The 17,472-nt window shown below is 36.5% G+C and overlaps 2 protein-coding genes across 3 annotated transcripts in view; one reads left to right on the top strand and one right to left on the bottom strand.

Annotated features, from left to right (window-relative positions):
• Positions 1–10,712, top strand: part of slc2a13a (solute carrier family 2 member 13a) — a 62,401-nt gene extending 51,689 nt beyond the window's left edge. Inside the window, exons 6-10 of the mRNA XM_079623639.1 lie at positions 1,030–1,150; positions 4,519–4,644; positions 4,998–5,116; positions 7,940–8,092; positions 9,036–10,712. Coding sequence (XP_079479765.1) covers positions 1,030–1,150; positions 4,519–4,644; positions 4,998–5,116; positions 7,940–8,092; positions 9,036–9,262 — 746 coding nt within the window. The 3' untranslated portion in view covers positions 9,263–10,712. The remainder of the gene's footprint in view (positions 1–1,029; positions 1,151–4,518; positions 4,645–4,997; positions 5,117–7,939; positions 8,093–9,035) is intronic.
• redic1 (regulator of DNA class I crossover intermediates 1) lies at positions 10,698–17,399 on the bottom strand. 2 transcript variants are annotated; one of them, XM_079623641.1, is made up of 14 exons: positions 17,161–17,399; positions 16,929–16,971; positions 16,157–16,289; positions 15,929–16,058; positions 15,785–15,848; positions 15,456–15,623; positions 15,251–15,378; positions 15,056–15,150; positions 14,056–14,123; positions 13,782–13,809; positions 13,632–13,705; positions 13,404–13,547; positions 12,929–13,319; positions 10,698–11,579 (listed from the first exon to the last, which is right to left on the bottom strand). In XM_079623641.1, exons 1-14 carry the CDS (start codon positions 17,181–17,183, stop codon positions 11,545–11,547), a joined length of 1,524 nt encoding a protein of 507 aa, XP_079479767.1. In that variant the 5' UTR covers positions 17,184–17,399; the 3' UTR covers positions 10,698–11,544. The 2 variants fall into 2 exon arrangements, with proteins under 2 accessions (XP_079479767.1, XP_079479766.1); XM_079623640.1 differs by having other exon boundaries at positions 11,094–11,574.
• Between the last annotated feature and the right edge of the window lie 73 nt (positions 17,400–17,472).

Genomic DNA, 17,472 nt, shown 5'->3' on the forward strand with positions numbered 1-17,472 from the left:
CTCTCATACTCACCATGGCTGCATTTATTTATTAAACCATACAGTAAAACAGAAATATTGTGAAATGTATTATTATTATTACAATTCAAAGTAAGAATAATAGTTTGTAATTTATTCCTGTGATGACAAAGCTGAATTTTTCAGCAGCCATTACTCCAGTATATGTTCCAGAAATCATAGTTATTTGGTGTGCACGTAACATGGTGTGCACGTAACAAAAAGTTGTGCTGCTTATTGCTTTTGTGGACAGCAGGACACATTATTTTCAAAATTCTACGATGAATAGAAAGTTCTGAACAGCATTTATTTGAAATAGAAAGGTTTTGTAACATTATAAATGTCTATTGTCTATACTATCACAAATACATTATTGCTGAATAAAAGTATTAATTTCTTTAAAAATAAATTATCTTACTGACCCCAAACTTGTAAACAGATGTGTATTTGTATTTAAAATTTATTTTATTCTATTTAATGACTTTCTAGCAACATTTAATTAATGAAACAGTAAGAAAGCGTAATGGTATAAGCCAACGCTATCTCACGACCAATCACAAAGAGTAAGTACGAGGTGGCTAAGATTTGTCTAAACCCCAGTGATGGGAAGGTTTAGGGGCGGGGTCAGGTGTATGTCATTCATATGAATTCATACGAATTGGGCAACTCGTAAAATATGTGCTATTTAGCAAAAATCTAATTTGAGGCCGTATGAATTTGTACGAATTAGCCACCCCGTAAAATACGTACAATTTGCTGTACGAACTGGTTTGGCCAACATATATTGTAATAAAAAAATTAGATAAAAAAAAATAATAAAATGAAAACATGTAAAAAAATTATAATTGTTTAATTGTACTCTGAACTTTCAAAGATATAATTACAAAGATATGGTCGTTGTGACAACTTCCCTGTATGAAAACTTGCCCATGTTTCACCCACATTTTGCAATTTAAAATGCTATTTTGAGAAAAAAATGCCAAAATATATTTATATATGATAATATATTTTTGATTCAATCTTTGTGTACAGGTACTGTTTTGAGTCTTTGTGTCCTGTCTGTTGGCTTCCTCCTGTCAGCCCAACATTCCCCTCCTGTTACACTACATCTGACGGACCCCACGACACCCAACTCCAGCTGCACAACACATCTGTGAGTACGATTTAATGGGCATGGTTATCTTATAGAGCTTCTAGCTAGAGGCAATATGAATAATTCATAAGCACACTATATAGGATATAGTATAATCAGTTCCAATATAGTGACAGCTGTCTTGTTACTTGGTGTCTTGTCATTTAGCGTAACAAAAGTGACTGAAGAGACAGTTCCCCAGAGCATGCATGAGTTAAGTTAAGTTCCTAAATGTGCAAAACTTCCTTGGTCAGCCAATTGATGAAGCTTATTGATCAGCATGTTTTTTCTGCAAAAGTTGGTTGAAGAAGATAATTCACGTAAAAGCTAAAATTCTGTTCCGTGTAACTTTGAAGAGTGACATGAAGGCGATTACATGATGACAGAAATGTCATTTTTGGCAATTAACACGTTTGTTGGTGGGTATAACTTGAGTGGAGAGAGAACAGAGATGGATTATACCTTTCTAGGTGTCCTTGTTTAGCAATCACTGCTGTATAGTGATCTGGGGAATTCACATGGGAATAAAGTGAATATAAATCAATATCAAGCCTCAATGGGAGATGCATGAAAATGAGTTGCACAAGGACAGCTCAGAGATAATAGGAACACTGTACAATTGGAACAGTTGGACCTTATGAATACCATCAGTCTCCACATCATCGTCTCATCACCATCTGACGGTACCATTGACCCCAAGTAGATTGCAGTGGCAATGCCATCTTTGCTGCAGAAATTGAGACTCATCTTCCAATTCTTAATATTACCTTCACGGTCCTCATCAAACCTCAAACCAAAAGTTGTAAAGCAGGGCTTTACCCACCCAGGCAGCCCATACATACCAAGAGTATCATCCAATCCAGGGACCCACGCTAAACACTTCCTCAAAAAAGTCTCCTCAAACAAGTTTCAAGAGGGAAGAAGTCTTCTATAATCCACTGCAAACTCATTAAAGTCTGGTTCCATCATCTGGAGTCATTTATAAAAAAAGAGTCTTGACAATAATGAATATAAATATATACTTTTTTCAAGATAAGTTTAAATTGACTGTTCTAAAATATGTCATGTGGGGAAAGAGCATATTCCTGATTTTAAAAATGTATATATTTTAGATTTGTTTAAAAATATATTTTTTAAGTATCATAAATTATATAATAAGTTTTCGGAGAGTCGTGCCACACAACATTGCTCTAAAATCTGACATTTTAAGACATTTATTGACCTTGACATACAACCATTGAGGGTCTGCATGCCCAACAATGAAGTAATTTCCTGTTCCCTACTGCCAAGTTTTTTTTAAAATATCAGTAAAGCAGTATGTAAAAAATATAATTAATTTTATAAGAAATAATACAATATTATACCAAACTACTGAAGGTAGAATTTGAAGAAGTATTTTTTCTCCATTCAAAAAAAAAAAAAAATCTAAATGAAAAGTGCATCATAGAAGAGGTATATTCATGTCATTGTATGTTTAAGTTGTATTTTTGAATAAATTAATAGATCCAGATCAAAACAAAAAGTGTTATTTCATTCACCCACCATACATTTTTAAAGGATACAATCTACATTTTTGTCTCAATTTATTGTTCCACTCAGAAATACGTCACATTCCCAAAGTAAAATGTATTTTTTACTATAGTTTTCTTCTGTAAAGTTTATGTCGAGTCCAGTGGCGATCAATTGCTATACGCATGTCTCTATCAGCATTCTTATTGTGAAATTATACCATTTCTAATGGGTTTCTCTTGCTTTAGTCAACAAACAGCTCTTCGGCTTTCAACCTGAGTGAAAATCAATTTTATGTTTGGCTCTGTTGGTGTGTACTTTGCGGTAATAACTGAATGTGTTAGGAGGTCCAGGCTGCTCGCTGTTCCTTAATGTCACAGTAATAGAGAGTCTGAAGTGTGTGTAACCTCATAACAGTGACCCCCCTGTAGTCTGACAGAGCGTGGCCTCTCTCTCCATCCTAATTTACTCTTACACCCTCCTCCAGTTCACCATACGCACACCACCAAAACAAAGCAAGTTTATTTTCTGCTAATGGAGGCGTAATGACTGCGCTATCATCACAGCAGCAAACCCAATTTGTGTTTAGATTTTGTCTCAAATATTCCATATTGGATTACAGTATTTAATGGACACACTGCAACTGCCATGCAATATCCATTGACCAAGACAGCTGGAGCTAATTGCTTAATAGATGTTGATATGTAAATGTGGTGGTCATACGTTAATGAGATTGTGGTTGTGATCTTTTATCATTAATATTTCTGAGTGAGCCATTTATGCAGCTTAAAATCTGAATGAAACGGAAGTTGTCACAGACTTTATTACTGTATTGTGGCGTATTTTAGAGTGAAACGGCTTACCAAACAAGGGAAAAATGCTTGACTTGATTATATCCTTCGGTTGTTAAAGGAACACGCCGACTTTTTGGGACTTTAGCTTATTCACCGTATCCCCCAGAGTTAGATAAGTCCATACACACCCTTTTCATCTCCGTGCGTGCCGTAACTCTGTCTGACGCACTCACGAATCACTCCGCTGAAGTAGCAGTGCTTCGCCTTCTGAGAATATAGTTCCCAGTATGTATACGGTTAGAAGATGGCTGCGTCTCATGTGACCTTGTTATTTATACACGCTGTGAATACAAATCGCAACATGTAAATATGAAAATGTTGGCGTTATTTTGTCACTTATTGGGAGCAGAATGCTAGCTGGAGCCGTTTACCTCCAGTCTTTGTGCTAAGCTAGGCTAGCGGTGGGTGCGTCAGTCAGAGTTATGGCACGCACGGAGATGAAAAGGGTGTGTATGGACTTATCTAACTCTGGGGGATACGGTGAATAAGCTAAATTCCCAAAAAGTCAGCGTGTTCCTTTAACAATATTGCTGTTTTTACTGTATTTATGATCAATTAATGCAGCCTTGTTGAGCATAAAATACTTTTTTCAAAAATGTTAAAACATCTTACTGACCCCAAACTCTTGACCAGTGGTGTGTGTATACACCTTTTGATTTAACTTGTTTATTGACATATTTCGGAATTAAACATGATTTTGAACAAGAAAAATGTTAGGGCGGGGCTTACTTTAATGCTATCCATAAGGAGTTGATTGAAGTGGGAAAATATGACAAACAAAAAGAGTGCAGAGCAAGTTTTTTTTTTTTTTCTTTGATGTGCATTTTTTCCCCTTTAGAATAATGTGCACTGATGAGTCATGCATAATAAGAAATTCTGGCAATGTGTATTAAGAAAGTAAATGGGGTCCATTCTGACCTCAGATAAGTAGATTTCAAGGTCGGTGTTTTGACACAGCACATTGACAGGCTTGGCTTGGGTTTTAGTTTTAAAGTAATTTGTCTTGCTCTCACATTACCTTTCCAGGTCGTGCGAGCCCTGTATGTTGGACCCTAGCTGTGGTTACTGTTATCAGGAAAACAGCACTGCTGTGTTTGCCTCCTCCTGTGTGCCCGTCAATCCGGCATCCACCGAGAGAGCAGCGTGGGGCAAGTGAGTCACTAATAAAGCCGAGATTTTGTGTGTACTTGTGCTGTTCTGTGTACAATTGTGGCACATTTTGTGATTTTATCCATTCTAAAGTACATTACTAAGTTAAAAACTTGCCAGATGTCAAATGTGTAATAAAATTGGTTCTCATGCCTTCAGGCTTTTTGGTTTTTATATAACATTTTTGTCTTTTTAACAGATTTAGGTTGTTCATTGTCACATTACTGCTTGTTACATGTGGTTGAACCTGCAGTGTTGTTTAGTTATTTATATATTTTAATTTATTTATTCATTAATGTAACTATTAATTAATATACCCTATATAATTCATTATGTGTCTGTTTTAAATCTAACAGGTGCTCCAACTCCACACATTTGCCAGATAGTGGTATATGGGCTTATAACTTTTGCCCAACCTCTTATTCATGGCTTGTGCTCCTGGGACTTGTGCTATATCTCGCATTTTTTGCCCCAGGTAAGATGATCAAAACTGTTTTTTAAGTACCTCAGTGTACATGTTTTTTCAGTTTTTGCTGCATGAATGGTAACTGGTTTGGACACTCAGACCATTGGGGTATGTTGGGATATTCATTCCAGCGTATAATGATTTGGAACACACTAATTCTAATATTGTATACTATTTAGGGGGATATGCAAACGTGGATAGGATGCATGGCGTGTTTCTATTCAGCAGAACCACAACAACACTACTGATTCAACAGGGCGATTTCCAAAAGAATGACTCTTATGAGCCAGTTCTTCTTAGTAAATCAGACGCATAGTTCGCTGCCAAAAGAGTGTAGTCACATTACCAAATGAATGACACCTATAAGCCAGGTCTTTTTAGTGAGTCACCAGTTTTTAGCTTGACCAGTGTAGTCTAACTCCTGAACGAATTATTCTTATGAGTAGTTTCTTTTTAGTGAATCATAAACATTACAAGACCATTGTAGTCTGATTACCTAAAGAATGACTCCTTTGAGCCTGTTGTTTTTAGTAATTCAGAAATATACTTTGCCACCAAAAGAATGTAGTCATTACCAAACAAATTACTCTAATGAGATCAAAAACATAATACACAACCGCAGTCTAGTCTGATTGACTACACTGAATGACTCTTAAAGCAGGGCTATGCAGTTTCGGCAATTTCTTCACTGTATTCTCGCTTTTTGCTCGCAGGTTTCTCTATAGAGCTCATATAACCATTCCAATGACTCAGAAGCTGTTCAGTTAAGGTAAATTGAACCTTCACAGGGAGCTTGATTGACAGGTGATCTGACCAATCATACTTCGCCACCCGCCATTTTGTCCGACAAAGCAGTCAGGAGAGTTAGTAGATTAACATGGGAGGATTTGAACTTGAGAAGCGGAGTGTACTGACGCCTTTCCGCGGTTAAAACAACATTCCTTCTGATGTTCATTCATGTTTATTTGATGCTATAAATGAACTAGAAGAGATGATCGGTTCACGAGCAGCTTTAACTGATGCTCTACACTACAGCGATCTGTCAGCCACATTAAAGAGCCACAAAATCGTATTTATTGTTTAAATTTCTTTTCAAATTTGTTCATTTTTTTAAGGTGAGTCTTTGTTTAGTATGTTTAATATCAAAAGTAACCGAAAAGTAAGCTGGTCTGTCCTGTCTGTCAGCGCGTTGTCAGTGTCCTCTCTGCTCCACAATGTATTTTTCACTGCGTGAGAACATGGTGTGGCGTGAGAGCGACGTAGCTTGTCGGACATAGCCACAGTAAATAAGGGGGGCGGGTCTTTGCGAACGGTCAATTAAGCTAAAAAAAACCCTGCATAGTTCCGCTTTAAGAGCCAGTTCTTTTTATACAAACTATTTTGTTTCGAACAACAACTATTGACAACTACTATTGACTATTGACAACTACTACTATAAACACAACAACTATTGTGTTTTTTGGGGGGGGATTTTGCCTTCATTTCGATAGTATAGCTAGAAAGAGGACACGAAGCAAAGTGGGAGAGAAAGTGTTGGAAAGAACCATGAGTCGGGACTCAAACTCGGGTCACTCGAAGCGCAACCGCACTACATGTCGGAGGTTTACGACTTATTTTTTATAAGGCGGCATACAACAAGCGGGAGGTCCAAATAGGGGAACAACAGAACGCTAAAAGAGATAAAATAAATTCATATAAATTGAGCAATGTAATCCAAGTCTTCTGAAGAGACACGATCTCTTTATATGATGAACAGATTTAATGTAGACTTTTATTCACATATAAACATCGATCAGCAAATGCACATAGAGCACTAAAATGTGATAAACTAAAGCTCAAGTGCTTCTCAAACATAAGGCTGCGTATCCCGGTTGCCACGTCATCAAGCACCACTGAAGGTCATCTCAATTTGAAGAATCCTTGGAGAGCAGCCTTCGTTTCGTATCCTTCATTCAGCACATTTTGAAGGACGCATCAAGTGTATCCTTCACGTACTTCAATCACCCACAATCCTTTGCACACATTCAAATTCACAGAAAATAACTAACGGAAAACGTTAGAGCTTATCTGAGTTCATTATAAAATGGAAGACAAAAATTATGTTTTTGTAGAGGCATACATGTTATCTTTTGTTTTGGTGTGAATTAATCACTTAACACTAAACTGGCAATAATGTAAGCCACTGGGAGAACACAGACGGTTGTCATTCACTGCATTAATAAGGCAGTTATTATAAAGATTTTTAATTTAATACAAAGTTTTTTTCCTCCAACATTAATTTATTACAATTTTTTTGTGCGGTGGGGATGGGAACATGTATGACGTAGCATACGCAGTTACTTGAGTGTCTCATTCTAGCACTTAATGCTTAGAAGGACGCTAGTCTACAAGCTTCAGAAGGACTGGACTAGTAAGGACACACCTCACTATGCAGCCTTACGTTTGAGAAGCTCTCCAATGAGGTTCATTCTCACGTCTCACGCTTGAACTTCCGCAGGAACCAATGAAATTTGTTCTCGTGCATCAAGCAAGTATACGATTGAGCTTCCAAATAGACTGGCAAATAACTGTTTATTTCTCACTTTTGATATTTGCCAGTAAAACACTATGGAAAATAATTACAAACTTGTTTATATGTGCATTTGTTTATTTTTAAACTAACTTAACAAGTAAGGGAAAATGCTTCCCTTAGCAATACATGCTACGGTAAATGCCAGAAGGCACCTGCAAACCATCACCATTTGGCCATTCAACAAGACATAACCACATGGTTGCTTTGGGGGGTTTATACCTGTAATATGTTCCTTGTTACATTGCTTTCCCTTTTGACAGGAATGGGACCGATGCCGTGGACTGTTAATTCTGAAATCTACCCTCTTTGGGCCAGAAGCACGGGCAATGCTTGTTCGGCTGGGGTGAACTGGACCTTCAATGTGCTGGTGTCTCTAACCTTCCTCCATATGGCCCAGTACCTGACTTACTACGGTAATGCTCGAAATAGTTCAGTGACAGCAGTCATGAACTTGACCTTTTTGTCAGCATCATCACAGTATTTGATCTCTCAACATCAAGAGTACACTATGCATAAAGGCATTGTAGAACTAATTATGTTCATGACTCACTATTACTTTCATCTGGAAGTCTCTGTGCAAATTGACATTTTAAGCACACTTTCCTAGACTTATTGTGGCAATTCCTCAATGTGTGTTATTGAAAAGAAAAAGGAAAGGTTGTGTTGGGAACAGTTCATCAGTTAAATAAAATGCTTTGCATCTTAAACTTTTTTTTTTTTTGCTGACATCATCTAGCCCATTAGATAATTATAGTATATATTATTTTTGTAAAGGGGAAAAATATCAAAAATTATCAAAAATACATAAAGGAAACATCACTTAATAAAAACACTAAAAATATAAAATGATAAAAATGGGTCATACTTTTATGTAAAAATTGGAACTACAACGAAGAAGCTTGTTTCCACCACATAAAAAATAAAAAGGTAATTGCGACTTTTTATCTGACAATTCTGACTTTTTCTCACAATTGCTAGTTTACATCTTGCAATTCTGACTTTTTATCTCAGAATTGCGTGATATAAAGTCGCAATTGTGTGTTATAATGTCAGAGTTGCGTGATAGTCGCAATTGCAAGAAATAAACTCGCAATTCTGACTTTATTTCTCAGAATTTTGAGATATAAACGCAATTTAAAAGTCAGACCTACGAGAAGTCAACTCGCAATTGTGAAAGAAAAAGTTGCAATTATCTTTTTAAATGTTACTTTTTTTGTGGTGAAAACAAGATCCTTAATTCTGACTGGGCCAGCAGAAAGAAAAAAAAGTGCATAGTGGTCTTCTGTATAGTTTGGGTATTTTTAGCCATTATAAAAATGATAGTTCATTAAAGAATATCTCTCTTTTGTTTTCCAGGTGTATTCTTCCTTTATTCCAGTTTGGCTCTATCTGGTTTCTTTTTCATTTATGGCTGCCTCCCTGAGACTAAGGGCCGGCGACTAGAAGAGATCGAGTCCTTGTTTTATAACCGGCTCTGCTCGTGTGGCATCTCGGATTCTGATGAGGATCGGCAGGTGGAATACATCCGGGTAAAAGGGTCAAACTACCACCTATCGGACAACGACGCGTCAGATGTCGAATAACGCGTGTGAAACCTCTAGTTAGGCATCGATTGAGCATCGCTCAACCCTGACGTCAGGTCCGCCCACTGTATTGGTCAGGTTGAGTCTCTCTCATCCAGACGTTCACCGCGATGGCAAGAACAGGGTTGTAGAGCACACACAAACAAACACGCAGTGCCATGTCAGCTTTTATAATATTGTCAGTATGTTTCTGGCTTGTTCCTCCACTGTCAGATGAATACCCTCTGCTTATTTATGTAAAATGAGATGTTAGCTGTAAATGCAGTAATATATATGCAGAAGAACATTTTTGTTTTGTTTTCTTAATGTCGCGTCTAAGCGTGAACGCAAAGCAAATTTTATACATATATAAATTGGAATGAAAAAATTAGATTTGCTGCAATTTCCGTTCAGACACACTGACAAACTTCTAGTTCTGAGAACCGTAAAAATGTGAATAGGGTTTATCGTATTTTAGAATAATAGTAAAGTCATCACAAATATTAACAATGGAAGTGTTGGAATTATGTAGAGATCAAAAATATCCAACAAATCATTATTTTCTATATATTTCAGATTGGTCAAAGTAGCCACCTATTGCCTATATGGGCATTCAAACCAATTTCCTAAAATAATGTGACTCCCTGATTATCAACTAAATATAAATGGCAGTGAATAAACGTTTGTCAACGCGATAATATGCGATCCGTATTTCACCGTCTGGATTTTAAAGTACCATAGATTATTTTGTCATTTGAAGAACCATCATGTTTGTAGGATTAGAGATCATTGACACATAAAAAGTCAGATGTAGCTTTCTGCAGTTTTCCTGTGATAGTGTATTGTGGCCTTATGAAATATTTCACAATTTTTATATCAGTTTGTTTCATTATTTTTTTTTTTTCTTTATTTGCATTTAAATGTTTACGATTTGTTATTAAATATATATATTTGTATTATAATTTTAATTTGTCTTCCTTATAGCCTAGTGTACAAAATCCTCGCAGTTGGTCTTGTCCATGAAACAGTGTAGAATAACCGTTTCGACAAGTACTGTAATATCCAATGTTCTTTTGTGCTACTTCGTAAGTATACAAATAGACAAATCAAAGTGTGCCAAACCGGCCTGAAAATCTCTATGTTGTGGTTGTAGCTTTATCAAAAACCAAGTTGATGGCTCTCGTAAAAGCAACCGATGACTTGCTCAAGTTCCTGTTTAAAGGCTTCACTGTGCTCAGTGAAACATAATTGTGCACATCAGGCCTCGTGTAATGTGTTTTGTTCAGATACTGTACATGATCATGTGTAATTTGACATTTTCCATTGGATAAAACTTAATTTGGTTGAGAGAAGCACAAATTCAATTGGCACAATGTTTGACATTATATCGATTTCGATTTTACAGGAAAAGTTCACCCACAAATGCACACTCAATCATCAATTACTCACCCTCACATCATTCCAAAACTTTTTTTATTTCCGTGGAACATAAAAGGACACATTCTGAAGAATGTTAAAGCTGCTCTTTTCCGTACACTGAAAGCATACAGTGACCAAGGAAGGCCAATCTCCAAAAAGGACAAAAGACATTTTTGGGTGAACTATTCCAAACCAATAAAAACTCTAACATAAAACATATTGCTTCTATTCGAGTCCAAGAAGAGAGATTAGAAAAGTTTCAGTCTAAATGTATGATGTAATTTAGAGATTTATTGAGCAGTTTCATGTGTACCAGATGTATTTGAATTTTAGATTGTACTTGGGAGGTTCTCCATCACGAACAGCCCTTTGTGTTATTACCAATGGACTCATCTGTTTTAACTGTATGGATGTATTTTATTTTTTATTTTTTGTATGTGAAAAACAAAATGCGGCGTTTCTACCATTAATGGAAACTAGTCAGGACAAATGTTGTGTTGTACAGTATTTGATTACTGTTGCTGTATACTGTTGCTAGATTTATATTATATACAACTAAATATATCAACTTTGAAAACTTGAATATGTACTTGGAGAATAAAATACAATATAATAAAGACATAACATACAATATTGTTAGGATCAAATTTGAACAATCGATTTTTCACAAAGTGTACTTTTGCTTACTGTCTAATCCTTTCTGTGCTTTAACGTCAGCAGAATGTCAGCAGCTTCTTGTCTCTCTGTCTCTTCGGAGGCCCGCTTCACACCTTTCTCTGCCGTGAATTTCTTCTTCTCTTTCACAGGTTCTCCTGCATGCTTGACATCCTTGACAGGGTCTCGCGTCACACTTTCCAAACGAGGGCTGTCACACCTCGCTAACTTCACTCTAGCTTTCCACATCTCTTTTTTTTCTGTTCTGGAGCAAACAAAAGACATTTAAAAAATGTACTATTCGACCTTCAAAATCATAATATGAATAGTTATATTCTGGCTAAATTACATTCTGATGTCCTAATATACACTGTTGGGGTCAGTTTCTAATGGCTGCATTTATTGATCAAAAATACTAGTAGTATTTGCTAGTAAGTAAGTACTATTACTTTTTTTTATTGAAACTGTAACTTTTTATTCTAAATGTTATTATTTTGATATTTCTATTTAGTATACTTTACAATTCCTGTGATCAAAAGCTGAATTTTCACATGATCCTTCAGAAATCATTGAGTCAATCAAAAGAACAACATTTATTGTTACTTTAAAGGGGCCCTATCATACAGCCGGCACAATGTAGCGCCAGGCGCGACGCAAGTGTGTTTTGCTAGTTTCAGCCTGACGCAGTTATCATTTGTTTAAATAGCAAATGCTTTTGCGCCCATTTGTTTGCCCATGGGCGTGCGCATTGTTGGCCAGTCCTATTTTGAGGACACTGCAATAGACTGTGCCATTGACCAACTGAAGCCTGGTCTAAAGTCAATGGCTCAGTATTTTTTTTGTTATTTAAAGGGCGCGTTAGTAATATGCGCCTATAGGCGGGTCCACAACGCACGTACACTCTGCTTATTACACACACACGCAGCACCACACAAACATGCCAAATATTTTAAATAAAAGAATTACAATGTAAAAGATTGTGATTATGTACATAAAGATATGGTGGAATCCGGCTTGTCCCGTAGGCGTGGATGGTCTGCTTGCGCACTTTAACCTCGCGCACGAGCAGATCCGTTTCCTCGCTAGAGAAGCATTCAGTCTTTCCACTTGCAAATTTGAAGTGCCGCTTGCAAATTCCCCCATGTAAATAGCGAATCCGCCATGATGGCGCGAGCGCAACTGGCTTTTACAGGGAATGGGAGATGAGACTCTGATTGGTTTATTGCACGTTACGCCCAAAACACACCCATTACTCATTAAGAGAATGGAGACAACTCTTTTAGACCATGCACCGGGAGCGCAGACCATTTTTCCCGTCGTTAAACTTGCAAAAGTGGATTCAGACACGCCCTAAGTGCGCTTGCGCAAAAAAAGATCAATAGAAGTAATATATACATTTGAATCCATCTTCAGAAGACTTGCAATATGATGCACGAGTCATATATTCACACATTTTTATCAAGCTTTGTTGTCTTTTTTTAATTGAAAAGAACAGCGTGAACATTTTGGAAAAGACATGAAGGTGTGAAAATTGTGACAGAATGTTAAATTTTAGGTGAACTATTACTTTAAATCATCCATGTGGATCAGAAACATCTGGAAAATGTCTTGTACCTGAGGCTTTGCGGAAAGGATGTTTCAAAATTGACGTGGCATCTCCTACTGTGCTCTTCCGACTGCGGAGTTTGCGGAGGGAGAAGTCTGCTTGTGATGGTCTCTGTGCCTGCTGGTTTGCTGCTGATGCCTCCGAGGGACTATTTCCTATTCTTTTGTGGCCATCTTCCGGAGAACTAAGTGTAGTTGGATTGAGTATCTGATTAAAATGAAAAGACTGCTGCCTTGTGGTAAGGACGTTGGCTTTCTGATCAGGGGTGGGGAAAGACACAGATTTGCTGTGATGAATAAGTGAACACTGAACTGAGACATCACAGTTAGATAGAGCTTCTGTTTGTGTCCCCTTATTCAAGGTTATCGGAGGATCCCTGTCACGCCTTTGTGCTTCAGTCTGCAGATGAGAAGGAACAAACTGATTTTCATTGCGTTTTTGTCCACAGTTTACTTGCCTCGTGTCTGAAACTCAGGATTTTACCTCACTCTGACCATCACTGCAGAATGTTGTCTCCAGTTTGCAGGATGGAGCTTGTAAATGTGTTGCTGTTAAATTGTTCACAGATGAGCAACAGTGATTTGCTATGGGAGAATCTTCAGCATGGCGCAGGTCCATTTCTTCTTCCTGTCCATCGAGAGAGAATTTCATGGTCATAAAGAAATAATTGAATGGGTGAATTTCACAGTTTCACTACAGTTTTTGTCTTACGTCATCTAGGCCGAGATAAACTCCTCTTGGGGATTCATAACCGTCCACAAAGACATTTCTACCATCAGCACCTGCTGAAAAACACAATAAAACGTATTGATTGAGCACTAAACTGATTTATTTATCTATAACAATAACCAGAAAACTTACATGTGTTGCAGTCAGTACATTCAAATTCCTGAGAAAGAAAAGAAAAAAACTTAACTTACTGTATGTCTATGTTGCTTTAAACCACAAGAAGGCAGTATTTACCTACAATTGATAGGACTAATGCAACTGTCACTATAGGTCGTCACCCTTTCCCTTACTTTATTTCTAAATGAACCAATCATGATGATCATTAATGAAGTAACCATATGCTGGAAATGATGTAAAAGATAGAAAATATCCATAAACACATTTTTTTAAATATATTTGTTCATACCTGTGTTGAAAACTGGTCATCATTGTATATGTTTTGTGATCTGTCATAAGAACTCATTGAGGCAAGCACTGTAAGAAATGCGAATAATAAAGAACATCATATGCAATTAATCAAAATACTGACTGTACTCTGGACAGCTCATGGAGGCTTGGCAATATTATTAATGTAGTAAGTCAGTAAAATGTAACATTGTTTCTGTATTTTCTCAAAAACTCACAAACAATTATTTACATTAAAAAGCTATATAAATACTCATCATCTGTAATAACCTTAAATAATAATAATGTATAATATTCCACATGGATAAACTCAATAGTTTGAGATAATTATTTTCATTAGGAATTATGTTTTTTTCCCCCTAATATTTGTCTCTGGTAATTTTGCTGATATAATTGGTTTATATATGCAATATGCACTTATTTGTTCAATGGTTTTCAGTGTTAAAAGAGTTAAGGTTAACGTTTCATAGTATTACGGTAATTGCTTCATAAAATAGGTCAGATGAGCAATTTGTACTTAGACACTGGTGATCATATAATATAGAAATGTTTTTGTCTTTGCACTGTTTGGGTAAACACGGAGTACTTTTGTCATTTTTATGGCCTCTGAATAAATATTTTAAAACATACTTTCTTGAAGAACATTTTGTGTGGTGCTTTTTTGATTTTGACGCATGAGATATAATTTTTTGTGTATATATATAAACGGATATATACGTTTACCCAAACAGTGCAAAGACAAAGACATTTCTATATTATATGATCACCAGTGTCTAAGTACAAATTGCTCACCTGATCTATTTTTATGAAGCAATTACCGTAAAACTATGAAACATTTACCGTAACTCTTCTAAAACATGTATATTGAAAACCATCAAACAAATAAGTGCATATTGAATATATATATATATATATATATATATTATATTTATTTTATATATATCCTGAAAGTTTTTATTCTAGTATCTCCCTGTAACTACATATTCTAGAAGCTATATTACCTTCACGATCTATATCCTTGAAATCTATGAACAGTGGCTCCTCCGGTTGTTCACTGTTCAGTGGATATAAAACTGAATCCTCTTCCATCTCTGGGCTGCAACAGATTATGACAATTCCATGTTATTATATGCACTTTCTCATACCTACATATATTCTCTTACTGGGAATATAGTACATAATAACATAGTACCCACTTTGGTAATGTGCTCTCAAACTGAATTCCAACCACTGGACTGTTGTGAGGCAGATCTTGCTCAGGAGCTTCATTAGACGCAACGGTCCATGGATTATTCAGCTTTGTTGGTTGAGAGAATGACACGTACTGAAAAGAGACATACACTGTAAAAATTGGTGTGTCTAGGTTGTGTTGCACAAACTGTTGAGTTGATATCAATAGACCTGATGAGTGTTATTGTCAGGATTTTCCCTGGATGGCAGGGAGGAGGGTACATGTGATGTGTGTTTGGGTCGGACTGGATCTGAGGAGCCATTTGAAGTTGAGAAGGGTTGATGTTGGTTTTCTGAGCCACTGGCATCGGACAGGTTAGATTCAAGCACAGGGGACAGCTATGGGAGAACAAGCCTTTATATAATCCTTGATAATAATGAACTTTTATATACAAAATACTATAAAAATGTATAATGACAAGTTAATAATAAGGTCAATTGCTGGTTAATGGAATATATGTGAATTATTTTGTGGTAGTGACCACTTTAGTCGTCCTTACCGGCTTGAACTTGAATTTTTCAGCAAGGCGATGTTTTCTGAATTTGAAACCAGGTGTGTCAACACTGTTGAAACAAATACGCAATAGCTGTAGATTAAATTATGTGGAAATATAGATTGAATAACAAACCTATTGAAAATGTACCTGTACTGTGGCTGACTGGTGACTAGGTTCAGCTTTGAAGGAGAGCAAGGGCTCATTGGTAACTCTAAGGGTTCGTTCAAAGCTTTTTTGGTTCTTTTTTCACCAATCAACGGGATTATTTTTGGTTTGCCTGCAAAACAAAACATATCGTGATTTTACATGTTTTTATTAAAAGGATATAAAAGCATGTTTGCTATGTGTTCATTTGTAAGTGCACTATGACTGTACCGGTTTTCTCTTTCTTTGACGCAATCTGGTTGACTATGAATAATGTCAGCAGATCCATATTGCCAGAGTTTTGACCTTTGGTTGAGTCCATAATATTTGACTTTATCTTCATCCTTTGCTTTTGAAAAAACGCCTTGAGGTGGAACAGAGAATTATTAGAGAATTGCTTTCGGATCAAATAAAACACAACAAAACTAACTCAAAGATGGATGTAGCTGGTCTAAGCTGTCTCTCAGCCTGGCCAAACTGGTGTTAAGTTGGTTTTACTGGTTTTAGCCTGACCATCAAAGAAGTGGTCAAAACAATCATGCTAAACCAGCTATGACCAGGCTGGAAGGTCTTCCACCCTAGTCTTAGGTGGTCACCTAAGACTAGGGTGGGGGGTTCTGCAGGGAATTTACCTGTAACCCTAGTTTAATCCCAACAAAGGCCCGGTTTCACAGACAGTGCTTAGATTAACTTAAGGCTTTAGTTCAAATTGGACATTTAAGTTGCTTTTTTTAAACGTGTCTTGGAAAGATGTGCACCTTGAGACAAAACAATGGCACTTGCTTTCAGTTAAAACAACTCAAACATGCATTTTAGTCTGGGACTAGGCTTAAGCCTTGTCTGTGAAAACCGACCATATGTGTAGTACATTTTGGTAACGTTAGGCCTGTTTACAAGTAAGTTATACAGTAGTTCAAATGTAGGCCTGCTACTATAAATGTTTAGTCACTTTAAAGTTTAAGACGTCTTAAATATGTGGTTAAAAGAGATTAAATGTACTTACTCTCTGTTTTATTGTGTCTTCTTTGTTTTTCATACACCTGCTCCTGGTTAGTTAAGATTAAGTTAGATGTCATTAGAGAAATTGTAAACATAATGACTTAATACCAAGTAATTTTGATAACATCTTTGCTTTGAACTCTTAGAAAATGTAATTGTATAGTTAAGAATGATATAAAATCAGGTATTAGTGAGTTTAATTAAGGTAACGTTAGCAGGTTAGCAGTAGCACTGACCGGGATCCTCCGACCCAGTTCATGTTGCTGTCAGTCTGAGAGGCGGTTATAAATTATCCCTGTCTCTCGTTTTATACAGATAGCTAAAAATTGACAATTTAAAATGTTATCTTTTCAGTTTAAATTCGTATTAGGCATATGTCAAGAGTAACCGAGAAGATATAATCTTATTTTGAACAGGAAGCGATAACGGCGCTATCTTGCTCACTCTGTGCGCGCGATAACTTCACAAATACTGAATGGGAGTGACGTCTCACCAACGGTCATATCAGCGATCTTCTTTATTTTTTTAAAATCTCTCTTTAGAAATTG

This window comes from Phoxinus phoxinus (assembly GCF_949152265.1).
Source record: "Phoxinus phoxinus genome assembly, chromosome: 9".
NCBI classification, from domain to species: domain Eukaryota; kingdom Metazoa; phylum Chordata; class Actinopteri; order Cypriniformes; family Leuciscidae; genus Phoxinus; species Phoxinus phoxinus.

What these genes read in the sequence shown, in the direction of transcription:
- redic1 (XM_079623640.1), bottom strand. Translation starts at nt 17,183, where the DNA reads ATGAACTGGGTCGGAGGATCCCG. An exon ending in AAAAATTCAAGTTCAAGCCG is followed by an intron (nt 15,624 to 15,784) that starts GTAAGGACGACT and finishes GTTCTCCCATAG; the next exon opens with CTGTCCCCTGTGCTTGAATC. An exon ending in TCCTTTCCGCAAAGCCTCAG is followed by an intron (nt 11,575 to 12,928) that starts GTACAAGACATT and finishes GCTCCAGAACAG; the next exon opens with AAAAAAAAGAGATGTGGAAA.